Genomic DNA, 26,678 nt, shown 5'->3' with positions numbered 1-26,678 from the left:
CAGGGTCACTTAGCAGAACGACACCGTTACGAATGAGTCGCCTCGAACTATACCTTTAATAGAATCTGCTCCGTACATGTTCACTACGCACCGCTATGCTAGCCAGATTACGGGAAAGCCTGCCGTCGCAACTAGGGTCACCGGTCTCATCTACCGCCCTCAGCTCTACGACAGTACTAGCAGTTGTACCGATGCTCTAGTAAGACCTATAGAGCCTACAATGATACCTAACCTTGGCTATAAGGATCATACGCGAGTGCTGGCCGAAGACAGACTTAGGTCTGGGGCAAGCCAGCTAACTAGGCAACATGTTTCTCGAAGGAAGCCGGTCGCGGATAGGCTAAAGGATGAACTGAAGGTAGATTTAGAGACAGAGGTGTTACTAGATAAGGACAAGGCTCTAGAGGATGATTAGGCTTTCGCGAGACTATAGAGCAGCACAGGCAAGTGGCCTCATAAGATGGATAACGCTCAGAGGACTGAGGCGTGTTTTGGGAGGGGGGGTACTGTCACGGGCGACCCGCGCCACTTCACTGCCGAAGCGTCGGCCCGGCTGAACCGCGGACCTTCCGCATCGGGTTAGCGCGGCTTGGCGCTTCCTTATTAGCCCGCCGCGCCTCGCGCTCCTCTTTCGTAGCTTCGTAGAACAACAACTATCTCAATTAGACTCTATGGTACGCGCGCCCTTACACGAAGTGACATTATTAGCCTGCATATCTATAGCGTCATGTTAGAAGCATCGAACGAGTTGTGTTCCAAAATAACACGAACAACGTCCTTGTTCGAAGTTAGCAATCTAGCGAGCTGGCCAGTAATAACAATGTACGGGGATGCATACCCAATCTTTGCACATTCGTTCACCTGTCAAGATTCCCGCGCCGCTATGCATGACCGGGTACTGGACGTCTAGGTGTGCTGCGCAACGAAGACCCTCCTGTAAGTAATCGAAGCAGTGGTTGAGATGAAATGCTCCGTGGTCTAAAGCAAGAAGCTTTTCTACCGGGCGGCGAGGCGGGCTATGAAAATCCTCGGGCGTCAGACGGCCTTCAACAAGATCGTAGAAGGCGGTGCGAATCCTGATCTGGAGCGGAATGATGATTAGATGTCACTGACCACACATCTCGCAAGACTAAAGGCTTGCCTACCAAACAGTGTAGCTCATGGGTCATGGCTAAGCCATATATGCTTTTATTGGGGTCCGACGGATGGGTGATACCCGGAGGCAGACCGTACTGTTCAGGACGGGCTATTTCAATGTAGCCTTTCAACGCTTCAATGCCATTAGCTAGGTTTCCCGTATCGAGGTGCCTACTTACGACCGATCAATGCATTCCAGGCTTTGTCTGATTCAATCGTCGCGGGTAGGCCGAGAATCTCGTGCGGAGTGAAGTTTGAGGGTTTCGAAGGCACTGCGAAGGGACATTGAGCTCTGGTGGTCCTATCGACGTCGAGCGTAGACATACCATTCTCCAGAAAAGGAATTCTAGTTCCTTTAGTGAGCCGCATCGGACTCTCAACGCTTTGAGCGCTGCGTCTTTGTGGATGAAGACCACTGGCCTTCGACGCAACAATGGCCGAGCCCGTGCCCAGGAAAGCAGCAACGAACATGGCAGACGCAAGCAGCAAAGCGTTAAGCATCGCACGCCACAGGCTTGACATTCTCTGTATAGTCGGATACCTTGCATGGACGACACTTTCTCGCACAGGCTCGTCGCGACTGCTTTCTCGCTCGCCATCGTCGAACTCCTTAACGGCCATGTAAGCGGAGCCACGCCACCACTCTCTTCCCTTTCCTCTGCTCGCACCAAAGGGCATGTTGATTGCAATCACACCTAGTCGAGATAGAGCGCGAAGCTACGCGTACGCCTTGGGAATCGAGCACTCACGGCATCGGCGTCCCAGGAAGCGTGTATGGGCGTGTACGGGCGTGTATGGGCGTGGTGACAGCGTGCATGCTTTGCTTTGGCGCCCTCTTTTTGGCGCGCCGTCTTGCGCGTACGCGCGAGCTGTCGCGCGCGCCAGTCTTGAGGACCGACGAACGTCGCTCATATTGTAGCGCCAACACAATGGCATCGCTGCACAGATGAAGCTGATGCGTGTGGTTATTCTACCGCGCTTCGAAGCTTCTCAACCGCAATGTTTGGGTCCTGGAGACGAGGCTCGTACGAGGCGCTTGGCACAACCAAGCGCTCCAGCCGTGCTCACAGCTGGACAGTGCCTGTGCTTTTGCTGGTGGCCATGCAGTCAATGGTAATCGCCTTCCTGGTATTGCACACCATCCTGTCGAGGCCCAGCGACGCCGATTGTGGCGCACAGCTTTCGCCATATTGTAAGAGTTCCGCACTAACATGATACATCACCGACGCGTCCGATGCTAACACTCCCTGCGCAGCCCCGTTCTTAGATACAAATGTACTGCAATACACACAGTTCACAGAACAGAATCACCTGATGCAGCCATCCCTGTACCGAGGCCAGCCAACACCGGACGTGGAGTTGGCGTGGAGAAAACTGTCGCACGGTATTACAACATCATATCCGCCACAATGTCGATGCTTCAAACGTTGACAACCATGTCTTCAGTTCCAAGATCACAGTTCCCCGAGAGCAAACTGTCTGCTCTCAACAAAACCAACGCCGGACTATATACTCATGCTGCACCACAGTATGGTGGCGGCGTGCTCGGTTATCTCCACGTGTTTCACGAGCTGCACTGTTTGGTATGCACTGTAGGACCCCCTTTCCTTGAGAGCAGAGGCATTGACGATTCCGTTAGAACTTGATTCGGCAGTATACTTACCGCGACAGCTACGACTACAGTAATGTGACGGCGTTCCGCGCTCCGAGCGAGATCGTCCGTGGACACATTGACCACTGCATCGAAAGATTGCGCAAGCAGCTGATGTGCACCGCTGATGTGACACCCCTTGTGTTCATTAATGATGCTAGAAGACCGACGGGTATGAAGCCTGATTTTAACATCAAGAGGAAGTGCCGAAATTTTTAGCAGATTCAGGAATGGGCTGTGCAAAACAGAGCAGAGCCAGAGCAGTACCATGAGCTTGAGCATTGAGTCAGCCGCGCGTATATGTCAATGTATCCAAAAAGAAAACTACGACGACTAGCTGAACAAACGTCCATCACTTCCCCATTCACCCAGTACGTCGAGATTCACTGTGTTAACAGCTCAAGCTCTGTGTCTTGCACCGCCCCCATCTCTAGATGGCCCCTACCGCTCGACATGAATAGATCGTCCTTGGCTCCCTCAGGATGCACAAGGACGTGCACGTCGGAAGCAGGGGGGCCGTTGCTCGGGCCTCCAGGCCTGGTGGGTGAAGACACAGACAAGGGAAAGTACGGATCCATTCTGCCGTTGGAGTAAATGACCCGCTTACTGTTGGGCGAGATGCTCCGTTCGTCGTACTTGTCGTTGAAGTACTTGAATGCCGTACCATCCTTCAGTCCAAAACTCTCGCCTTCTCCCGCCGGAAAAGTCAGGCGGCACTCTCGTGCATATCGTCCTGGGGTCACGAATCGGCTCATGAGCGAGGGTTGGCCTGGGGGAGGTGGCGCTGGCCAAGTCGCATATGGCTCATTGCATGTCAGCCATTTCCACTGGCGCCTGATAGCACCATCATTGATGCTGATGTCTGTGAACTTTGGATTCAGAAATTCGTAGGTGTCCCAGCAGAGCACGTCATTTCCAAGGACCTGATATTCTGTATAGTTGGCTCCTGCACAGTGGCTTCTCAGAACCTGAATGTACAAAGCGTATCCATTGATCGCACGTTGAAGGCCTTCACCGAACGCGTCGGGAATATGCCGTCCTTCGGGACCGAAAACGCCCTCGATGTAGTCGCAAAATCCAAAGTACGCAAATTCACGGCTGATGGAGGCTTCAGCCCATTGCAAATGGCCAATGTGTAGAACAAACGCGAAGTCGTCGTCTTGTAGACGCTCCAGACCAAATACGGATTTCAGGTCATGTATCTCACTTCGATTGCCTATCAATCGTAAGTCGCAGTTCGGAATCCCTTTGAAGTGGTGGATCCAACCGTGCTCAAGAATGGCATCGATGTGCTCTATCACAAGCATAACGTCTCGGCTGCAATTTTTGGGGCCATACTCGATCGCCGCCTCGTTGAATTGCGAAAAAGCCTCGCTGGCGATCATGGCTGGCGAGGACGCCAGGTAAGCCTGACGATTGTTAGTCGGCGTGAGGTAGCAATTTGATGAACACTAGGGAAATGTACCCAGAAAAGGGTTGGTGCTTTTTGAGAAGTCCAGACAGCAAGCACACCGGCATAACCTCCTACCACGAGTAGCCAGGGCGTTACATGAGGTTGTAGAGTCTTGGTTCGGAAGCGAACGTCGGTCAGAAAGGGAAGCTCAATGTTCTTTGCGAAGTAAGTGATGTCCTCTAGAGCTTGCTCGATAGTCAGGTACTTCAGGTTGGAGGTCGTTCTACTTGCGAATGGACTCGACATCCCCCAGTATCGATGCTCTAACTTGGCCGTTGGCAGCTTCAGAATAGCGGTGAGGACAGAGTCTGCGGCGTCCAGAAGGCTTGCCATCGGGAGCTGACCAAATTCCGAAAGAGCGTATGTGTTGTAGCCTTCGGCCGTAGCAAGCTCTAGTGTACTGGAGAGGGTTCAGTCCCCTGCTCAAGTGATATACAAAGTGCCAGTGCACAGACTGTGACCTACTATGCGGCAATCACGACTGCCAGACTTGTTCATCGTCAGCGAACAGAATTCAATGCACCATGCAATCGTCTTACCCAGCCATCAAAACCACCTTGCTCTTCGGCTTCAACACTGCAACAATGCCTTCTACTTTCGTTGTTGCACTATATTGATCGAAATCGCTCCGCTTTGCAAAGATGTTCGAGTGTATATCCTCATGGCCAGAATGGCGTCCCACATCGCTTTGTCGCATGATTGGAGGATGCTTGCCACTCTCGTGCTCCGCCAAATCGTTTCCATCATGACTGATTGAGAGGGCGACGTCAGCAGAGAGAGTCTGCAAGGAACGAGTGTTGAACTAACGCCAATAGCTGGAGAGATGCATCGGCATCTGTTGTCGTGAATTCGATGCACGATCTTCGAGGCGCTGCCTTTCCAGAATAGATAGGCGCCGTGCGCTTGCTTCTTGCGCCAACGGTGCGTGGGGCCATGCAGGGAAGAGCGTTCCTGCACAACACCGGAATCATGTATGCGGCATCGTACCCAACGACAACGGTCATGAAGCAACTTACAGCAAATGGTGAAAGAAGATGGCATTGCTCAACTCGGCGCCCGATCAAACGAAGCAGCTCGGCGCCAGACACGAAGGTGAAGTCGCCAGGCTGCTGGAAAACTTCCTGATGGAGGAACGGCATCGAGAGCGCATATTCAGGCCGCGATTCCAGCTCCGTCTCGACACTGCAAGTGCCTGGGCCATCGCAACAGAACGCTCCGTCCTCGACATTGGCTGCGGGCATGGCGAATCGTGCATAACGCTGGCGCTCCGGCTGGGCGCACGAGCACGCATCGTCGGCATCGACACAGCAGTGCCCGAGTACGGCAGTCCGCATACGGTGGCAGAAGCGCGCAACTTCATCCTCGACACCGAGTTTGGCCAGCAAATAACATTCTTGCGCACAGACACAGAGACGTTGTTGGAGAGCAGCAGCGAAACGCCGCAGCAATTCGACGCTGCGACGCTGTGTCTCAGCCTGTGGTACTTTCCCACTCCGGCCAGTGTAGCATCATTGTTTCGAGCGCTCGCCGGCGCTGGCGTCCCAAAAGTCTACGTGGCCGAGTATGACTTGGCCGCTTCGAAGCCTGCGCAAATGCCGCACGTCTTGGCAGCGAGAGCGCAAGCCCGGCTGCACGCAACCAAAGCCGTTTGTCGTGTGGCTGACCCGCGAGAGCCAAACGTACGAGCAGCTCTCCAAGTTGACGAGATCCGAAGAGCTGCAACCGACGCAGGCTTTGTGGTGGCCAGAGAAGGCCGCCTCAGTCCAGCAGAGGACATGCTGGAGGGCCATCTCGAAGCGCAATACGTTTTGTCGCCCGTGTTCGAAGCGGCCCTACGGAACGCGACTCGGGCTCAGCAAGAGGACATCTTGGCGCATGTGACCAAGCTGCGACATGCAATGGACGTCCTCCACAAGGAAGGGATAATGCATGCTCACGCAATGGATGTCTGGTGGGCGGAGATGTGTGTGTGTGTCGAACCAATAACATGACATTATGAATATAATCTTGTCTTCACAATGTAGATTCAAGACCTCCGCATCGACAAGAACAATTCAGACTCCCGCAGCACGTCTGCAGGGCTTCCATCACAACTCACCATCCCCCCCTCGAGTACTATAAACCGGTCGAATTCCATTGCAGCATCGAGATCGTGTAGAATCGAAAGTACTGTCTTGGATGCAAGTCGCGTACGGACCAGCTTCAACATGGCATGTGCCGCCACACGATCAATGCTACAGCGCGAGTCAGCAAAAGGCAAAGGCTTTCTATGCACCATCCTGGGAACACACCTGCTTGTAGACTCGTCGAGCAAAATTAGTCCACCTTCAGCTCTTCCCGCGTGAGTTATCCTTCGAGCCAAGACTAGGAGCTGCATTTCTCCTGTGGACAAGCTCAAAGCTGCAAGTGAGGAATCCACGCCACCATTCGCCTGAACCTTCTCAACGAGCCCGCATGCCTGCAACGCATCCCAGAGTGCCTGGTCACTTGCAGCATCCACAGCAGCGCGAACGCTGTCTCCGTGCAAGTATGGCTCTTGTGGCACAGTGACGATTCTGGTCCTCAGAGTCTCCTGTGGCACACGAGCAACGTCTATGTTGTCCAGTACGATGGCCCCTTGTGATGGCTCTAGGAGTGCCAGAATGCTCAGTAAAAGCGTTGACTTGCCGCAACCCGTTCTGCCGCAGATGGCCACCTTTTGGCCGGCAGCAATGCAAAGTGTCACATTCTGCAATGCCCATTCAGGATTCTCGCTCTCAGGGGAGTACGTCACCCACAAGCCGTGGATATCCAGCACGCCATTCTTGGGCCAGTCGCTTGTGACACTCAATACATTGCTGCTAAGATGTTCTTGAGGTGTATCCAATTCGAAAGACTTGATCCGAGCAATTGAGGCCAGAGAAGTCTCCATCTGTGTCCATGGCTCTAGCAGTTCTTCGAGTGATTGCCCCAGCGTGACAATGTTGAGCATAGATAGGCCAATGTTACTGGCAGACGTTGATGTCCGCATGCCAACCGCCAAGCCAACCACAGCTGTAGAAAGACCCGCCACGATCATATTCAACACAAGCTGGAGCCAGACCTGAATGATGTACATTGTATAGAACGGGCGCTGAGAGAGTTCGAGTTTATCCAAAAATGATGCGTGCTTGGCTCGCTGCAACTTGTGTGCTCTGATGGTGATCAGACCTTCGTGAAGCTCGGCTATGCTGGCATGCAGTGCGGCCTTGGATTGTATATCAAGCTGTCGTACCTGCTTCGATGTCCGCAGGTAGACCATTTGCAAGACGGAAAGCACCGCAAGCAAGATAGGCAAAGCGCCCAACGCGTAAATGGCAGCTGTGACCACAATGAAGAGCTGTGTAATACATAAGAACAGGGCCGAAATTGTGTTAAGCAGGTTGAGAGGTAGCCGGGAGTCGATAAGTCCAATGTCCTGGTTAAAGCGATTCATCACATCCCCAAAGTCACATCTACTGGCGCATCGGAACGTAGCGGCGAGGACTGTCCTCAGCAGCTGCGCATGGAACTCGAGACCCGACATGGGGACCAACTTTAGCATCAGGAGGCTTTTTCACAATTGTTAGTCGATGTCAACGGCAAATCCTGTGACACAACACACCTGAGCCATACGGCCAGCACGATGGGAGGAAGGCAACCAAGGAGAGCATAAAGGGCCATCCAGAGACTGATACTTCGGCTCGCAGACTGTTTGGTCAGAGAGTCAACCCACCACGTCGCCCAGATGTCTGCCACGCCTGTTAGCCACGGATTCCTCGAAGTGATAACTCGTCGCTTACTGGGGAACTTCATCGTTACGGCGAAAAACATCCCGCAGATGACGAAGAGAGCGAAGAACCAGACTCCTATCGAGGTAAGGTAGAGCCGATACACCTGCGTGTCACTCACACGGGTATTCCCTGGGCCAGAAGAAGCGGTAGTTGCCACATACCGTGTAGCTTTCTCTGCTTGCCCCACAGTAGTACTTTGGCAGTCCGCACTCCATTGCTGTTCATCGTCGATGTTGCATTCTGGCTTGGTATACTGATAATCAGTCTGTAGGCAGCCATTGCCATCGAGTTTGAAGACCTCATCGGCGAAGCTGGCCGCATAGTCTTGAGAATCGTCGTATGAGAGACGTCTTGACAAGAGCAGAGGGAATTCGAGTACGAGACGTACCATTATTTGCAACCTGGACAACAGTCGTTTGCAATTGACGCAAAACGCCGCGTGGGCCAAACAGCCGATTTGTGATGTGAAGCAAAGTTCGGCGGTCAACAGCGCTCAAAGGATCGTCGAGGAGTAACAACGATGGCCGCATCGCAACTGCTCGTGCAAGAGCCTACCGAGGGAAGATGAGCTGTAGAAATGAGCCGTACACAAGTGGTCCACATACCAAACGCTGTTTTTCCCCGCCGCTGAGCCTGGCGCCTCGATCTCCAACCGGCTCGCCAGCAGCGCTGCTAGTCTTTGGATCGATCAGTGGACGAATGGCGCATGCATCGATGATCGTTGTTCGCCACGCATCGTTCAGTGTACTGTGCTGGAAGACATTGTCGTAGGCAGACTGGTTTTCAAGCCACGGTGTCTGCGCACAGTAGCCAATCGGGACGGATCTGTCCACAATGACGCTTCCCATGGTGGGAGGGATCTCGCCCAGAATGAGGTGGAGCAGGGTAGTCTTACCAGCGCCGACAGGGCCTGTGATGGCTACGTTGTGGCCCTTTGGGACGCGCAGATTGATGCCCGCGAAGAGAACGTGCGAGTCCCACCTCAGGTGGACGTCCTCGACGAGGACAATGTCTCGCGGGCGAGACGGAGTATAACGCGAGCTTTTCTCCGCGTTGGTTTGGTTTGTCCCGAGCTGGGGTTGAGAGTGAGGTGGGTGCACCGCCGCTGCACAATGCACGTGCGACTCGTCTCGGCACAGAAAGTCTTCCAATCGAGCAATGCATCCCAGCGCTGCCGCGAAGAGAGGGACAAGTTGGAACAGTCGCACTAGCGGACTTGCGAGCAGGCTGATGAGCACAAGTGAGCTGAACAGCTTCGGGGCGTCAAAAGCAGCGCCGTGGATGACTATATAAGCGCCGAATGTGACAATGGGTGCCAGTGACAGAGTGGAAAAAGCTTGAGGACCTGCAGTCAGCGTGCACGGTCATATATTGTTGGGGACAAACCACGTACACACTACTACGGTGCTCACCGTGAGAATGCGGAAAGGTTTCGATGCGGTGAATTCCTGCTGGCGAAGGTCGGTAATGGTGGCCGCGACCGTGGCATCCATGCCCATCATCTTGACAGCCTTGCGCGATGCCAGGAACTTGCGCGTGGCCGCGACTCGTCGCTCCGCGGCCTCCAACCACGTACGTTGCGTGGGGACAAGGCGCCGTCCAAGAGTTGTCGAGAGGCCGGCGCACACTACGATGGGTCAGCATATGCGAGGAATGAAGACAGGGACGCGGATGATCTACCAAGAGCAATGGCCAGAGTCGCTAGCGAGGACAGGCCTAGCTGTCGCCAAAGCAGATATGTAGCCAGGGCCACTTCAAGTGGAGCGGCCCACAGCTCATGGGCATAGCTCGTGGCAGTGGCGATGCGCTGTACATCGGAGCTCATCATGGTGAGAGCCTGTGCTTCGGCGACACGGTCGACGGGGAGGCGAGCCAGCTTCTGCATGATTAGGTCAGTGTGCAAGGCGCGGGCAGCGGCTGTCCAGCGACAGGCAAGCGTGCGATACCACGCGTTGGCCACGGCGCTGGCGCTATAGAGCAGAAAGCAGGCGGCGATGAGCGCACGGCCGCGATCCAGCGGCTTGTGCGGGCGCGAAAAGTATTGCACGAGGGCGATGGTGAGGGCCGGCTGGACGAAGGCGAAAGCGCCGGCACAGAGTCGCGGCGCCGCGTGCCAAAAGAGCGGGACGCGCAGTGCACGTGAGCGCGTGCTTGAGGAGGCCGGCATGCCGTTGATTGTTGCGGTTGCGGTTGCGGTTGCGGTTGCTGTTGCTGTTGCTGCGCTGCAAGGCGTCCAGAGTCGTGAAGCTGGAGGGCGCTGTGCTGGCGGCGCTCAGGTCGTCGACGCTGAGAGTGCGGGATGGCGCGAAGCCTGTGCGCAGCAACGGGAGCAGCCATGTGAGCAGGCTGCGGCCGAGGAAGCCGGCGCGTGACTCTCGCGCTGTGCTAGTCCTAGTCGAGCTAGTGGAGCGGATGGAACGAGCGGAACAGGCATCTTGGCGTGGGCCGCGTGGTCTGCGTAGAAGCAGGAGCGGAGCACACTCCTCTTCCGCCACCAAGAGGATATGGACTGCCAGTGCCGCCGTCGCCGTCCCCGTCGCCGTCGATGTGTCGGCACTGCTTGCCGCCACGAGCCACGCGGTGCGCACGGTGACGCTCCGCAGCAATAGCCGCACGCAGAGGTACAAACCCAACAGCATCGACGGCTTCGCGCATCCGCATATGCACTTCTCCACCACCCAGAGCAGCACCACCGCCACCGCAGCCGCAAACGCGACAGCACTCGCTGCCACGTGCACGTGCGCATGCCCGACTCTTTCGCGCTTCTGAAGAGCACCACCCACCGCTGCGCCCTCAAGTGCCACGTACGCCGCCAGCAACGCAACGAACAAGACACCGGGCCATCGTCGCCGATGCTCATTCTGGCCGACAAGTCCACGTTGGCGCCCGTAAGGACGGTGGAGCAGCAGCGTAGCGATACGGAGCCCCGCAGCGACCACGAAAATGGCCGACGGCAGCAATACGCAAAAGATGTCTTCGAAGAGAATCGTGAAGTCAAAGCCCCGGCATGAGGTCGCTATGCCAGGGCCAAAATGCTCGTCGGCGTTGCCCAGGCAGGGCTTTGTATTGTTCATCCTTCCTTTTTCCTGCCGTAAAATACTGGCTGCTACTGCTGCTACTGTAGAGAGGATCAGTGAAAGCAAAAAGGGAGCAGTCATGTCTCCTACCGCCCCATCGAGATCTCTTTCACCTTCTCTCGATGCGGACGCCCTGTCGACTCTCCAAACCTTGTTCTACTGCGAATGTGTTCGATTGACTTATCATGTGGCTAGGTTGCCCCTCCCCTAAAGGATGAACCCTTTCGCAGACTCGCAGTCGAACCACCTTTCTACCCCGACAGGGCCGCCTCTTACCGCCGGTCGTCGGAATACTATAAGTTGCAAGTTCGATATCGATAGGACTTCCACACAGATACAGGCTATCCTTCCGTGTCTTGTAAGTCATGGTTGCCTAGTACTATCAGCTGCAGTAGCCTGCGTCAGCACTTGAACCCTTGCACTAACATCTACCAGGGTCATCTCGAATCTCGGCCATTGGGCCCAGTGTCTCGGGGCAGTGCCATCGGACAGTGCCCTCGGATACCAATCAATTGCCTATTAATTCGAATTATTACACGGGAGCCCGACTTTTTGGTAGATACTGCCTAACCCTCCTAACCCTCCCGAACCATCCTCCTAACTACTAACCCTTACCCTCCTAACCCTAATCCTGACCCCTAACCTCGCGAGATGCGTTTGGTTTGTACTTGTAAGGTCAATAAGGTGTTGAGTTAAAGCTCAATCAAAGTTGAGCTTTGAGCGGGATTTAGGGTCCAGCTCCTAGACTTTGGAAGATATCGCGCACAGGAGGGCACTGTCCGATGGTACTGCCCCTAGACACTGGGTCTCGCAAGCGCGCGGGTTTGTCCTCTCACGACTAGGATAAGTTCGCAATCCGGACGGCGTATCTTCCGGCACGCTTGCGAGGCGGCCGCGATTCGAGATGACCCTGGTAGATGTTATCGCTTCCCTAAGCTAAGGAAAGGCGGTGTAACGTCGACAACAAGTCGCATTGCTAGGAAGTCTCGCCAAGCACGACTTCACGAAAACACGACTCCCTCCTCATCAACGCTACTTTTGCTTGAGCGGCGAGAGCTTTCGGCCTTTCAAACCAACAAAGACTTATAATATCTGTCGCGCAACAGCAGCAACAACGATCCAAACGCGGCTGCTGGACGTGTCGGCTGCGGCGCAAGAAGTGCTTCGAGGATGGACCGCCATGCCTCAATTACGTGCAGCGGGAAGTCTTTTGTCACGGTTACGGCCCCAAGCCCCACTGGAAGGACAAAGGCGAGAAGGAGAAGCGCGAGGCTGCTAGACTAGCCCTCTCCTCGCGGCGGCAGTCTCAACGGAGCATAAGCCGCGGCGACAGTGATGGCGAGGTCGCATCACCATTGAATCACGTCTTGGACTCACTGACAAGTCCATCGGGTCCTGAAGTGTTGTGTGGGATTACACCGACCAATACCGACTTGCCTTCGTGGCCATTTTCTCCGCTAAGCTGCTCCATCGCTGCCTCCACGAACGTGGATCAAGAGGAGCAGCAGGACCACATCTTTGGGGACCTCGATAACCTTCTCGACTTCTCGGCTCTGGCAGCTCCGCATTCCGGGCCATCTGCCGTGCCATATGTTTCGCATGCGCTGCCGTCGAGTGCATCGTTGCACGAGCCAGCCGGTCCGCCGTACACTGACTCATTGTCCGCCCCGTCCACCGGCGCACAACGCCACGATCCTGTCGGTCTGCACGACGTGCAGGCCAATCTAGTCAATTTGATCGTTCCACCCGTCACAGCTCTTACAAGCGAGCATGCAGAAGAGACTCTGAGCAGGGAGCATGATCTCGTCATGCATTTCCTTGACGACTACAGCCCCAGATTGGGCTTCCAAGACTCAAACAGGGGCTGGCTATTATATCTCCTCTCCCGCTCCCGTGCCTTCCTGCAATGTTCGCTCAGCATGGCTGCACGGCGAGAGTCTTGCCACTTTCTCGGTGGTAGCGAGCCTCTTAAAGAGGCTCAAAGGTACCGTGCATGTGCTACGCAACTGTTCGCGGAGCTGCAAGCGGGCACATTCGTCGTTCTCGGCGAGGATCTTATTGTTGCGATGCATCTGGCTCATCTCGAGGTATGTCTCGCTTTGGCATATCATGTCTCCGTCAAGCGTCGGTCGCTCGATTCTTCGCCTTCTTGCAACACGTTGAGCTGACCATGGCGTGCTTGCGCTTTTCAACAGGCTATATCTGAGCGATTGCCCGAGTGTCAATCATACCTGGACCTTGCCGCGTCGAGCTTGAACAACAGAGCAGATCATCACGAGCAAGCACCACCAGATGCTTTGCAATCGCAGCACCAAATATCTGCGTCCACTTATTTCCGGGCTCCCGAACAGGACTCGGAGCGTGTTGCCCATGCGAATATGGAGAAACGGGCAGCATACTGTTTCTGTTCACTGCTCATCTGGAACGATGCGATTTCCTCGTCTATCAAACGAAGGGTGCCCCCAGCAGCCGCTGTGTACCAGAAACTTCTTTCTTCTGTCGACTTCTCGGCCGTGTTCTTCGCCATCAACACGTGTGACGGGAAAGCACTCAGCATTCTTCTCGATATCATGGCTCTAGACGAATGGAAGCGAGAGCGACAGACGCGTGGAGAACTCAGCTATCGCGAGCTACTTGACAAAGCTAACAATATAGAATCCAGCATGGGAAAAATGATACAACGATTGTCCACGGCGCTTTCGTCATTTGATGGAACACATGCAAGTTTGCCCGTGCCCGATTTGCCTGCCAAGAGCTCGCGCATCGCACACGTGAGGACCTGCATCTTCCTCTGGGCTCTTTTGATCGAACTCCATCTTATTGTTTCTGGAGGATCTGTACGCGCGCCCGAAATCCAAGAAGGCGTCGATCGCTTCGTTGCCACGTGGAAACTCCACAAAGCCATAATCGAGTCACAAACTTCGCTCTGGCCATTCTGCGTCGCTGCCAGCGTGGCGGTAGGATCGCAGCGAGAATTCTTCCGGGCCACCATAGAAGCCTCCAAGCTGCCGGCGATGCGTGACCTTGACAGATTGCTGACCTTGTGCTGGTATGAAGTCGACAGATCGTCATCGTCAGCCTCTATTGTAGAATGGCGAAGCTGGAAAGAGTTACTCCCTAGCACAAACATCATGATATTATTCTCATAGCTGCCATAAGCGCACACTGTTCGCTCCATCCCTGCATCGTTCATCCTACCACAGATCATCTCGGCTTCCATCATGGTAGGCGCTGCTTAGGCGCTGCTTAGGCGCCTGCTACGCCGAGTCTGCAACAATGTCGCCGCGGCCTACTACAAGGACGCTCACTATCAGGGCGGACGAGTCTAAAGCACGCATATGGCGCCCTCTCGCAGCGGAGGGTGATTGTATTACTGTCCGTACCAGGTTCTCGGGATCTTAGGCTGCTGATTTGCTATCAACCATGCTTCAGCTTGATCATAGTTGCGAGAAGAATAACCTTCCACTGCGAGACCACGATGTAGGCGCCGGGTGATTGTAGTGCGAGGCGTGTATCGACTTAGCTTGCGGCGCATCTGCATTGGCGGCGCGAGAAGTATTTAGTCGCGCCAGGTGGACGGCAAGTGTCTCCATTGATCCAAACCCATTTATTCCTCAGTGACTTGACTTGAAATCCTTGCGAAGTCGCAGAGAGCAACTCCTACAAGCAAGGCTACTTCAGCGGACAACGACCGCCATCATGCACAAGAACTAGGCTACTCTGCTTCTGATTGCTCTGTCATCAGGTGCTTTCAGCGCCGCTGTTGAGGTTAGAATCTCGCCGCCACGCCACATGTGGTAAAGCAATATGCTTACTCTCGTCCACCCTCGAACAGTACATTAAACCAGTCAACAAGCGTGCCGAAGCGTTCGAGGACTACATCATTCCAATCGACAAGCGTGCGGAAGCGGTTGAGGACTACATTATTCCAATCGACAAGCGTGCGGAAGCGGTTGAAGACTACATTATTCCAATCGACAAGCGTGCGGAAGCGGTCGAGGATTATATTATTCCAATCGACAAGCGTGCCGAAGCGGTCGAGGACTACATTATTCCAATTGGCTAGTTTCTGCGGGTCGGCGCTACAGGCGATGGCGTCTGATCGGGACGAACTTATTAACGATATGAAGATGTTGGTGTAGGAAATGAATTAGATTGCTTTTCAACAACACAATCGATTAGTTGTTACTCCGCAGTATTCCGGGTCCTCGCAATCAGGCTTGTTGCACGACTTGCACTCTGGTTGGTAATGATTAGTATCTTATGCCTTTAGTTGCAAATACCCTGGCCATTTTCAGCTCCAAAAGGATTGAAGCAGTCTCTGCTGCACTGTAAAACCGTTGGACACACATTAGTCTCAGGTCCCGACCACAATAACAGTTCGTGTTGAGATAGGCCGCACTTACACAATCGTCATTAGTTCTGCAGCCTCCCTGATTGCCCCGTGCACATCGACCATCCCCGCAGTCTTGCTGTAAGAACCCACATGGAGCTCTGCAGAAGCCGTTGTCACCACAGACATGGCCTTGGTTGCACTGTGCCAGTGTTAGTGGTGGAGAGTTGTAGGAGTGGATGGGTTGGTACGGACACATGAAGTGCGGCATGTGAATTGGGGCGCAGAGCATGTCGCTGGAGCCTGGCAGGTTCCTGAGACACAGAGATTGCCGTTACAGCAGTCTGCATCCGCGTTACAAGATTCGTTGATGTTGCTGCATGGGACGATGCATTCGCTGTTTGAACCGCAGGTGTTACCTGCTGGGCACTGCCAATATGTTAGCCAAAAGGTGTTACTGACTGACAGAGGAGCTGCATACGCAGTTGCTGCCACAGTCGACAGGACTCTCGGAGGGACATTTGCAAGTCATGTCTCTGCAGGTGGTCTTTGGAGCGGTGCACTGGTTTCCGGTCAGTAGCCGGCACGCTCGACGGGAGTCTTCGTGATCAGACTAACAGCGTTTGAGTAACTCCCGCAAGTGTTCGGGTCATTGTTGCTGACACACTGGCCATTGCAGAAACTCTTCCCTGCTTCGCATTCGCAAGTGCCGCTGTTGCAAGTTTGACCTGATGTACACTGTTGGATCATCAGTCTTTGGCGCCTCACATACTATACCATACTTCCTACCTTATTGCCGCAACTCCCGCAAGTGCTCGGGTCATTGCTGTCAACACATCGACCACCACAGAAGGGTTTGCCAGCATCGCATTGACAGGTCCCGGCTGTGCACTTTTGATCTGCTGCGCACTACCTCTTTGTAAGCAGTGCGTCCCCTGCCACGAGCAATGAAGCACCACCTCCTAGATCAGACCGCTGCTGTCGCTCGGTGTCCTGGTGCTGAAGTGAAGCCACCAATTCCGAGCTTGCGAGGGTCTAAGGACTGTAGGCGCAGAGTGGGCGCCAAGACAGCTAGATTGTTGCTAGATTTGCCCTCCCTCGTTGAAACAGCACAACCACAACGTATATATACAAATTTCAGACTCGTAATCTGCCTAAAATAGCCATAGCTCGGAGCTCGTGTTTCTTGTATATCCATATCGTGTTGTGATCGTATTCTAGTTTTAGAGGGCTAGCTTGGAATAACCACTGCTCAAAATATTGTGCAAGCTTTCATTTTCGCAATTCCCCTTTACTAGATATACAAACAACTGGAGCTTGCTGTCACTTATAATATTGAGGTCCCGTAAGACTTACAAAGATATAGATGTTGTGGTTGTGTTGTAATTACGAAGGAGGGCTGTTGAAGCCAGCTTTTTGATGCCTATTGTGAACCCAGGCGACTCAGACGCTCCGCCAAGAAAGCTTGCGTCGACACCTAAGGCACGAAGGTTCGGACCAAAGCTTCCGGCACAGGAGCGGCTGATTTAGGAGGTAGATGAAGCACATACCTTGTTCGAGCAGCTTCCGCAGGTATTCGGATCAGTCGAATCAACACATTTCTTATTGCAGAAGAGTTGACCTTTCTCGCATTGACAGCTGCCTTTAACGCACTTCTGCTGAGGCGGACACTGCTCCCTCATCAGCACGACGTCCTTTCACGACTCTCTCAAGCCGCCATACCTGAGTTCCACAAGCACCGCAATTCTTGGGATCGCTTGTCTTGTCCACGCAAATGTTTCCACAGGGCAGTTTCGGACACTTGCTTAATTTACCGCATTCATTTGGGCAGCAGTTACTCTTGACGCAATCGCAGAATGACCTGATCTTCGTATAAGGTGTGTATCTGAGTGCCTTGGGACACTTTTGACGGTCGAGTCGGTTGCTTGGTGGGAGCGATTGGCAGAATTCTTGGACTGATGCGTCATTGCCTATCAGCTTCAGGAAGAAGGTGTTCTCGGCTGCATGGTTGTTAGAATATCGAAGATGTCATGCAGCACCATCAAGTTACCTGAGGAGCAGGATGTGGCTCAGGCATGGGTGCAATACAATACCAGCCCAACGATACTCAGTCGTACCATAATGAGCTAAGGGCTTCAGGAGACGTGTGAGAGCAGTTTTGAGGATGTGAAAGAGGTGACCAGAATCGCTTCAGGGCAGAACAAGTCTCAATGCGTTACAGCTAGTCGCTGTTGAGACATCAGCTGCATCTTTCTTTCCTTGGTATTGCTGCGTTTTGACACGAGGTCGGTTCCCCGAAGCAAATTCACGCCATGGCGCTGCTGCCAAGCCTGCCATGTGGTGAGAAGGGGTCCAGACCCAGACGTTGACTTCGTTAGCGGCAGCCACCTATGCACGTGCCACATTTCTCAAGTGTAGGGTTGGATGCACGACCTCCTGAACGTGCCTTGATTGGTGCGGCAGTCATGCTTAACAAGACGACAAGACTTGTGCAGAACCTGGTCATTTTGGCAGTTCAATGACCTGGAGACCCAAGGATGAAGACAAAAAGCGCCCCTGAGACCGAGTCACTGTCACAATATCACCGGTGTTCCTTCTCCACGTCGATAGAGCAGGCAGGCTTGCCAAACAGTACTTGAAACAGGGTCAGATGTGATCCTAGCCCAAAGACTCCGCTCGAAATGTTCGACGATTATTGATGTCCAGCGAGCTTGCGGTAACAGTATGCTCAAGTCAATGCGCTCGAGCGAAGAAGTGGCTCGGAGCGAAGCTGGCATGAGCCAGATTGCCACCAGCGGCCCGAGAAACTTCTGGTTCTCCGCCAACAGCAAAGCACAGATGTGCGTAAAGGACTTCGTGGATACCAAGATCGATCGATGCTGATGCAGATGCTTGTCCTTTCTTTGGCTTCGCCCTGCTCCCAGATGGACGTGAATCTGTCTCTACATTTGCATAGAGCAGTCGATCTAGCATATACGGCCACAAGCAAAGAAAGATTAGGAACTTCGTTAACTGATCCTATCCACGGGTCCGTATCAAGCACGTCGGTCATATCCACATCAGATAGGCTGCTGTATCACCTTCACACGTTCGTGAAGCAGCTACCCTGGGCCATACCCAGCATCTGAACCGCCTGGCTTTGATCAGGCTGTCATATGCCAACGTCGATGCTTCAACTCCCACGCCTCTAATTCGCCGCCGACCACTCCGCACCGCACTTCTCCGTACAGTAGTAGTGCATCTAGCATCTACCCAAGAGCTAGAGCTCTTTCCTTACTCCGCATTACATGTAACATGTTAGACTCACCTTATCTCTACCAAGATGCCACCCATTGCTTTGGCACTCCTGGTTTCTATTGATGAATCAATCATTGCACGTATCCCACTGGTTACCGCCAGTGTTCCTATTCTTGTAGTATTGACACATGCACGCTGTCGCATCCTCCATGATTGTGTTTTCATCTGAGTACCAGTAGCCGGAAATGTTGTCGCCATGGGCTTCTTCCTCTCTGTGGGGAGGTCAGAAGGGCAATTTGGGCGGGATCGGGATGGTAGGGGACTGTACCTGTCTTTGATGCAGATGCCGAATTGATGAAGCTTGGCGAAGATGTTGGTGGCGAGGGTGAGGAAGACGGTTGCTAGGGTGAGGAGATGCATTGTCATGATGTATTAGCGGAGGAGTGCTTGGAGCTGAGAGTGTGGTGAAACTTGCTGATGCAGATATGTTGGATGCCTTATGTCTGTAGTTTTACATTGTTCTCTTGAGGAACCATAATGTGTCTAATGTCACTATATCGCTGCGAGATAGTCCGCTGCCCGACACGAAGAAGGTGATAAGGCTAGGGATAGTGGAGTGAGACATTCAAGGTCTCGAACACTTGATCATGCGACCGCGTTCGTAACTTCGTTATCGTTGTGATGGCATAGCTTTGGAATCTCGTGGGCACCCAAATTCCTTTGGTTTACCAGCTGAACGCAAGCGTTCATGGGAGACGACTCTCGATTCTTCCCGGTGCGGAGCGTTGCCAGTATACCCGAAACACCTCCAGGTCTGCATAGGGATGGTGGCCACCAAAGTCTGGAACCTAAGTAACAGGTCTTTCGACTCGATGTATATCGTTGACCGGATCATCACAACAGTGAGTCTGATTGTAACTTGTGTGCACCTGAGTATGGCTTGCGGATATCGAATAGGCTGATGCTCCCGCGATCTCCAACCCTGACTAAGGGTCGCATTCGATCCTCTACTATGTGCTTTGCTGCATCGCTCAGCCTTATCCAGCAAGTTCCGAATAAGATTGGCAGCAGATAATTAGCATGACAATGGCCACCCTGGGCATATATTGGGCCATAGATGGCGAAGCCGGATCGTTGCCTAAGTGAGACATCGCAGCCCGCAATCTATGGATGCAGAACCCACCTGGAGAGGGGTTGCGTAAGGTGAACTGCTGATGCGTGTAGGTTATATATCCCCTGACAGCAAGGGTTCTGTTCGACGGTGCCTGTACATCTGTATTGGTGACCTGCTTGAGCCTTGTCCTGCTAGAACCACTTCAGCGCGCCAAGAATAGTAGATGCCTACTTGCGGTCACATTGATTTGTCCTCGAGGGACTCTTGCGATAACAGTGGGGTCCACTCCACGGGCCGACTCTTGATGGCCACCAGATTGGGCTCGGGCTTATACGAAGGCGCTGCTATGAAGTATTTGTAGTGTCGCAACGCGACTCTCCGCCAGAAAGATAGCATGTGGAATGAAGATCCATCGTGCTGCAGTCTCGTGTTGGAGATGTGTAGGCCAGACTTGCCGATGTGCGGACATCGAGGAAACTCCTGCCACACTGGATCCCCGTGATAACGTGTCTCAGTGTTGAGTTGTACCAACGAGCTGTCTCTGATAACGTGTCCTGGATGGTCACGAGAGAAGAGCCAGGCCGACCGCGAATGCGAAGGCTCCAAAGAAGCGATTGGCGTGTGAAGGACGGTAAGATGCCTTCAAAGTCGCCGAAATCAGATATAATATGAAGCCAAACCACAGCCAGATTGCCAGAATATCATCCATTCATTCCCAAGTCGAACGACCACATTAGCCGCCATGCTTTCCTCAATCTTACTCGGCCTGTTCTTGGCTAACAGTATCGTTGCTGCACCCGCACCTGCGAGCTTCGATGTTGAGAACGATGTTGTGGTGTTGTTGCAGCATGGCAATCGTTGGTGTATACCAATCTCCTCCAATTACAGTGTGCTGATCTGTATCTAGACCTGCGCATTAATTACACGACTTGGGTAGAGACTCTCACCTTTGAAGGGTTCTCTCGAACCTCCAAAGGTTGAGCCCGGCTTTGTGGAGCTCGACGCTAGAACGCTAGCATAAACACCTAGTGCACTCGGCTTCCTCGATCGTCGCGTTAAACCGCGACGTTTTAAACAAAACAGTATATTAGGCAATAACGAAGCGCTTATATATAGTAATATATATACTAAAATGCTCGCCTATATATACCTTATCGAATACGTGCCTTAAAATGCTATATACTAAGAGTCCATTGTCCCGAGAGCAAAGAATAGCAAAGTCTTAGCGCTTATCGACGTCGATAATTTATGACAAACCTTTGTATATATAGCTATAACTCCTACTAAATTATAGTGTATTTAATATTACGAAACTTAAATCATCGATAGATCTAAATTAGTTCTATATTTCTAGAAATTTGTATTCTCGTATCTAGCTATACTACGAAGTTATAACTTATCTTATTTTCTGATTTTTTTTAGAAAACTCGCGATTCAGCGGACCGGGAAAGCCGAGTGCACCAGGTGTTTATGCTAGCGTTCTAAAATGCTGAAATTGGATGTTTCGGATATCCTGGACATTCCGGGTATATGAAGTGCGTGCGATTGGCGAACATCTTCTAATAGCATCGCAGGCGATAAGGACAAACGCGCAGAGTGTGGGGATACGAGGCGGTTGACCGTCGACAAGACGGAGCGATTTGTCGACTGGGATATCCAAGTGTCTAACGTGTAAGTTCCATGCTGCAGTCCCTGAGAGACGTTCAGGATGTCACGGCTTCTGCCCGATTTCTTGAGACACCAAGACTGACACGCCTTGACTTCAGAGTGTGCGCAACCAGAACCATGAACATATGAGTGACGGCTGGGTAGAGTGTCTCAAACACCATTGGAGTCAACGGCGGCGTCGACCTCGGACCGTTCGTCTGTAAAAAAAATGTGCTGTTGGCGGTTGTGAACCTCCAAAGGTAAGCGTAGCGGAGTGGAGCTCTCTACCAACCCTTCTAGACTGCAAAGTAGCGTGCGATCCACGCTACCGCTACCCGACGTACAGTGCTTATTATACGACGACATAGGCGTTAGCGACGATTACATGTTTGCGAGTTCGCCAACAGGCACAGTACGGTAGGTCACGTGATCCTTAAACTTGAAAGTTGACCAATCAGAGCGGGCGCCAAGGCTAGTTGAGGGCTGTTGATAGAGCTCCACTCCCTCTTCGCTGACGCCACCACCTACGCCCGAGTGTTCGCAAGCTCACACGTCGCTACGGTGGATGGCTAGCGCTCGTCGGTCGTTACGCTTAACTAAAGGCTTCCTTCGGCGTTGATTTCAGCCGTTCGTAGACGACCAGCACATCCATCCAGAACGTGGGCACGGTTGACGATAAGACCTGTGGCGTCATGATCACCAAGCCTCTCATCACACGCAGATCTGATCGTATTCTAGAGGGGTGTGTCGGCGGAGTGAAGGAGATTGCTACGTGGTACGCCGACGATCGTGGTTCAGGACGGTGTCAGCTGGGTTGCCGGTGCCGTGGGCATGTGCAAGAAGCTAGGCACAGAGCCTCCTCTCACGAGGTACAATGGACAGGGCGAGTTCAAACGAGCAGGAATAGTTGGAGTCCATTCACAGGAAACCTGCCCTTGGTCTTGCTCGCACCCTCGTGCGATTTTGCTGTCGGAGGATTGTATCTACATTATCCATCAAGAAAAGACACACCATTGTGCTTATGCCGTGGTCCGACTAACCGTGTCTGTCGTGTTTTTCGAATGTGCTCAGTCTTGTAGAGTCCTATGCCGGTATGCAAAACCTTTTCTTTTGTCTATTCCCCCAAGATCAGTTCAGAGGATGTTCATGCACCCTTTGGCCATCCCACGGGGTATACCGTAAAGGGGCAACGAGGTGACTCAGTTGGTTGAACAGGGGCATTGGCGACAAATCAATACACTCGTTGGTATCCCAGAAACAGCATTGTCCAGCATCAAAAGGCTCTGCGGAGTTCCGTGATATAGGAGTCGAAGGGCGCATGTACTAGAGCGAGGCGTGAGATTCGTAGATGAACGTGATAGCATTACGTGTCGAGGTTCCTCGCGTTTGGTATGAGGATATCGCGTTGAGTGCGAGCTGAGCAGCGATACCGCTTTGTACAGTGTTGAAACGCAAGTACACTCGTAATTGCTTTCAAGCACGCCGACCGTAGTGCTCTGCAAGATCAGGTCCGGTGTGTGAATTAGCTTATATGTTTTGCAAAATCGCTTCATCCAGCACATACAACCACAGACCAGTGAGAATTCGGGATCCCGTACTAGCTAGCGGTAGGGAGTAAAGGAAGGAAGGTATCCCTATAGGAGATGTATTGAAGTGTATGAACTACTCGAAGCCTCTTGCCTTTTTGTATTAATATTATTAAGAAAGGCACGCGTCTGGGAACGTGGGAATCGGACACAGCGGAGCGAGATTTGCTTGGCTTGATAGACTCGGTAGCTCGTCGCTCCTTGTTCTCTTGAGACAGTTCGAATAACGCTCCAGCCTAGATATCCCCAACGTACTTCTTTCCACCACTCTCGCAATGACCTAGCTTACTGACTGACGCACACATGTCAAGGTAATACCTCCAATCGTAGTCAGGCTTTCCAAACACAACATATCCTTGCCAATTCCCTCCATGTGTAAGCTTCATGCACTGCACGCCACACATACGGGTATCGAAATTCTCATCGATGTAGTGATCGATTGCACCCTCGATAGTCTCCCGCTGAGCAGTGGTGTAGCAATTACCCTTGGCACGCACAGCGTATTGATAGTTGACATTATCAAACTCTTGCGGCGTGCAAGTCCTCGATTGGGACTTGGTGTAAACAAGATTGGCAATACCCAGGGCCATTGAAGAGCCAATACTAGCGACCGTCAAACAGCCGGTCCCCGTGACCTGGAACTTGACTCCGCAGATTTCGACTTGCTTCCTCTCGTGGAGGGTGGAGTTGGTCATGCCAGTCTTCTCGTACGCATCGAGGTCGATTTCGTGGTACTGCATGATGGTCTTGCTATCCGCTTGGGTGTCGAATGCTGTGGGAGAGGCGGTACATAGCGAGGAGAGCAATGTTGATGCCACAAGCAACAGTGATGTGGAATGCATCTTGGCTGTTCCAGAGGATAAGGAGGTCGATAGAGACGATTGCTACCAATGTAGAGCCGATCAATAGCAGCTCGCCAATGAAGTACGGGTCGACAAGCAGTTGGGACAGTGTCTGCACTTCGTTTTGCTGCGCCGGGCTGTCTTGTCTTGGTGTTGGATCCTTTGTCTCAGAGCTCGAACTGTACGACTGAATTAGCGGATTTGCTCGATCCATTGAGGCATTTAGGTCTTTACCTTTCCATGCGAGGTAATGGCTTGCGTGGTCTGTCCGAGTCCATATTGCATTGAGGTCTCTCTACATATATATATATATATAAATATATGTAATTAGATGATGTTGCTCAGGATTCTGTCGAATGTTACAATGTTGAAGTTCAAGCGTCGGAAAAGACGGCTCTAATGCTTTTCGGCACGATGGCCAAGTACCAATGGAGCTTAAATTCCGTACTGATGAACTTCACTTTGAGTGCTGTACCCCAGATGTGCAGTGTACCAACAGCGTAGATCACACTGGCTCTGGACCGGGATTGTTGATCATCTACACATGGGGCAGCGAATTGGCGACACTGATCAGAAGGATCACTTCACCAAGGGCTGATTGTCCCGTGAGTCGGCGAGGCAGCACAGCAGTAGCAATTCCACAGCGGTAATGCAGGGCAGCTTCACAAGAAGAGAAAGCGGAAAAATGTCGTAGGTTGACTCTGTGTCGTAGAATCTTGGATCATGCGTTGACTTCTTGGGTTCTTTACATGTCTGGATAGCAATGCTTCGTCCGATTGCATGCTGGCTTCGGTCCTTTCGCTGAAGAATGCACGGCAACATGGCACTGTGCAAGACCCTGCAGTGAATGCATTGGTCCGAGTGACAGTTCCCGCGGAGCTGCAAGTTGCGATTCCCGCGATGATGTCCTTAGCAGGTTCGTCAATTGCTCCTAGGAATCGGTACTCACGAGGTTGCACCGCAGCAGTACGGTCCCAACGTCAGAGCGGAGCCATGGTGACAAGCTAAGTATTATAGCAGCTCCTTCGATGCTTGATGATGCTTGGAAGGACGCTTCTGAGTTGACACTATGCCGTTGGCCTCCACCGAAGCGCGCAGAACATACTTCGAGAATTCTGTCACACGTACATCACCATGACACTGAAGGCGGATTCTATCACCGGATGACCCGTTTCCGATCCCCTCTCTGGACCACGTTATCAACCGGGGGGTGTCGGTCATGCTTGCAACTCCCACATCAGTGTCATGGCAGATCATCGACCGCAGGGAATGTCTCGTACGCTGAAGATTGGGCGACCCCCGTGGACCTACGTATCTCGAATCAGTGTTGCCATTCTCTGAGCGCTTGACCTTGATTTCGAGAATTTGGGCTGTCATGCGGAGTGGATCACGTTCCCTCCCAACTTCAAACGGGATGCAGTGCAGACTTGAACTCAGCGCTGCCATTCTGCCACTCGACAGATTCTGTCTTGACCTCCCATTTGGAGTTCTTAGGAAGGACGTCTCTGTCGACGAAGAAGATGGCAAAGGAAGCCAAGGTGGTATCGGCCTCAGTCAAAGGTATGATGAATGGAGACTGCCGTGTGCACGAACGACAGCCTTGCCGGACGCAGCGACGACAGTCGATGGTCGATTGAGCAGTGGGATTAGTGTTAGGGAGCATCGCTTTCGCTGCGTCCGGCCGGGACAGGGCATTGAAGCGCTGGTATGAAGATCGCGGCGAGGGTCAATCAGATTTCTGGGCAGTGCGTCCTCTCGCTGTATTGCGTGCCTCATGAACATGGTATAATTGGATTATACTTGGCTGTCCGATTGACGCTGTAATGTGTATCATTCTAGGCCATGTGGTGCCTCGCCATATCTGGTCCCACCATGACTTGATACCCTCTGGAGTTTCGTGAGCTACTCGACAGATCAAGTACTTTCCACGCCGATCATGCGGCCGCATGATGGAGGTCAGCCGCCTAACGTTCTGTCGATGTGCTTTCTCGGTCTGCGCGTTGGTCTGTTGTATTGTGATGATGATCGTGTCATGGCGGACGAGAGACGTCAAGACCTGGAAAGTCTCGGCAAGTCAGATCTTGCCACGTGACGTGAAGGAAGCCCTGGTCGTGACCGGTGAACCAAACTCCGTTCGCTCTCCCATAGACAAGCACTGAACCGCAGGACTAGTACTACGGAGGGTGACCACGTAGCAATCCCCTGTGTTATATGTTCTGCTCCTTTTGTTTTGGCTTCTACCTCCTAAATCAGACGCTCCTAGAGAAAGCTTAGCTAGGTGACCTACAAGCTTTCTTGGCGGAGCATCTAAGTCGCTTAGGTTTAGATAGCGGTAAATTACTCCGATAGGGACAATTATGTTAAGAATTACTACGACAGGGACTATTATATATTTCTTACTCCGATAGAGACCTATACGGTATCTATATTACTACTATAGGGACTATTATTACTACGTCGTCGTATTCTGACCCTAACCTATTTAACCTACTCTCCTATTCTAGTAGAGCACGTTAAATAAGTTAGGGTAAGGCTAGAAACGTATAGCCTTATAAAGGCGAATAATCGTAAGCTACTAAGCTATAAGTATATTAAGAATATATAGTCGACGACGAGAATTATCTATACGTAGTGTCGGCTACAAACCTCTCGTCTTACTACGAGAGAGCTAAGTATTCTTACGCTAGAGTGTCGTAGGCGCGACGGGCGCGTAACGTAGACGAAGCCGTAGCGAATAGAGGACTATTAGTAAAACGGGTATAAAACTATCCGACGAGCGTATACTCGTATCGGGAGCGAGTCCCTCTTCT

General features: G+C 52.5%; 8 protein-coding genes across 8 annotated transcripts; 3 read left to right on the top strand and 5 right to left on the bottom strand.

Moving 5' to 3' along the window:
- Positions 1-796: 796 nt before the first annotated feature.
- Positions 797-1,854, bottom strand: CLAFUR5_14544 (uncharacterized protein; the record flags this gene model as incomplete). Its single annotated transcript, XM_047913692.1, has 4 exons — positions 797-1,081; positions 1,146-1,270; positions 1,317-1,409; positions 1,464-1,854. Coding segments are annotated over 4 exons (894 nt in total), but the record flags the coding sequence as incomplete, so codon positions are not given.
- A 384-nt stretch (positions 1,855-2,238) lies between these two features.
- On the top strand, positions 2,239-3,007 carry CLAFUR5_14543 (Cyclochlorotine biosynthesis protein O; the record flags this gene model as incomplete). Its single annotated transcript, XM_047913691.1, has 4 exons — positions 2,239-2,329; positions 2,393-2,521; positions 2,584-2,720; positions 2,777-3,007. The coding sequence occupies 4 exons, from the start codon at positions 2,239-2,241 to the stop codon at positions 3,005-3,007; spliced, it is 588 nt and encodes a 195-aa protein (XP_047769325.1).
- Positions 3,008-3,171: 164 nt separating this feature from the next.
- CLAFUR5_14542 (putative extracellular serine carboxypeptidase) lies at positions 3,172-4,938 on the bottom strand (the record flags this gene model as incomplete). Its single annotated transcript, XM_047913690.1, has 4 exons — positions 3,172-4,197; positions 4,254-4,641; positions 4,707-4,730; positions 4,781-4,938. The coding sequence occupies 4 exons, from the start codon at positions 4,936-4,938 to the stop codon at positions 3,172-3,174; spliced, it is 1,596 nt and encodes a 531-aa protein (XP_047769727.1).
- A 337-nt stretch (positions 4,939-5,275) lies between these two features.
- On the top strand, positions 5,276-6,232 carry CLAFUR5_14541 (Methyltransferase ustM; the record flags this gene model as incomplete). The annotated part of the gene is made up of 1 exon (XM_047913689.1): positions 5,276-6,232. The coding sequence occupies one exon, from the start codon at positions 5,276-5,278 to the stop codon at positions 6,230-6,232; it is 957 nt and encodes a 318-aa protein (XP_047769493.1).
- Positions 6,233-6,267: 35 nt separating this feature from the next.
- On the bottom strand, positions 6,268-11,106 carry CLAFUR5_14540 (ABC multidrug transporter B; the record flags this gene model as incomplete). Its single annotated transcript, XM_047913688.1, has 9 exons — positions 6,268-6,475; positions 6,533-7,810; positions 7,864-7,990; positions 8,042-8,356; positions 8,421-8,583; positions 8,638-9,368; positions 9,426-9,659; positions 9,713-10,100; positions 10,138-11,106. The coding sequence occupies 9 exons, from the start codon at positions 11,104-11,106 to the stop codon at positions 6,268-6,270; spliced, it is 4,413 nt and encodes a 1,470-aa protein (XP_047769769.1).
- A 3,810-nt stretch (positions 11,107-14,916) lies between these two features.
- CLAFUR5_14539 (Ribosomally synthesized cyclic peptide ustiloxin B precursosr) lies at positions 14,917-15,175 on the top strand (the record flags this gene model as incomplete). Its single annotated transcript, XM_047913687.1, is given in 2 exon segments — positions 14,917-14,928; positions 14,945-15,175. The coding sequence occupies 2 exon segments, from the start codon at positions 14,917-14,919 to the stop codon at positions 15,173-15,175; spliced, it is 243 nt and encodes an 80-aa protein (XP_047769518.1).
- A 3,454-nt stretch (positions 15,176-18,629) lies between these two features.
- CLAFUR5_14538 (uncharacterized protein) lies at positions 18,630-20,502 on the bottom strand (the record flags this gene model as incomplete). Its single annotated transcript, XM_047913686.1, has 4 exons — positions 18,630-18,683; positions 18,750-18,777; positions 18,820-18,949; positions 20,424-20,502. 4 exons carry the CDS (start codon positions 20,500-20,502, stop codon positions 18,630-18,632), a joined length of 291 nt encoding a protein of 96 aa, XP_047769519.1.
- Positions 20,503-23,262: 2,760 nt separating this feature from the next.
- Positions 23,263-23,868, bottom strand: CLAFUR5_14537 (uncharacterized protein; the record flags this gene model as incomplete). The annotated part of the gene is made up of 1 exon (XM_047913685.1): positions 23,263-23,868. The coding sequence occupies one exon, from the start codon at positions 23,866-23,868 to the stop codon at positions 23,263-23,265; it is 606 nt and encodes a 201-aa protein (XP_047769465.1).
- Between the last annotated feature and the right edge of the window lie 2,810 nt (positions 23,869-26,678).

This window comes from Fulvia fulva, chromosome 13, assembly GCF_020509005.1.
Source record: "Fulvia fulva chromosome 13, complete sequence".
In the NCBI taxonomy this organism is placed as follows: Eukaryota; Fungi; Ascomycota; class Dothideomycetes; order Mycosphaerellales; family Mycosphaerellaceae; genus Fulvia; species Fulvia fulva.
The sequence above is the reverse complement of the archived record's forward strand: the minus strand, read 5'-3'. Positions and strand labels throughout refer to the sequence as shown.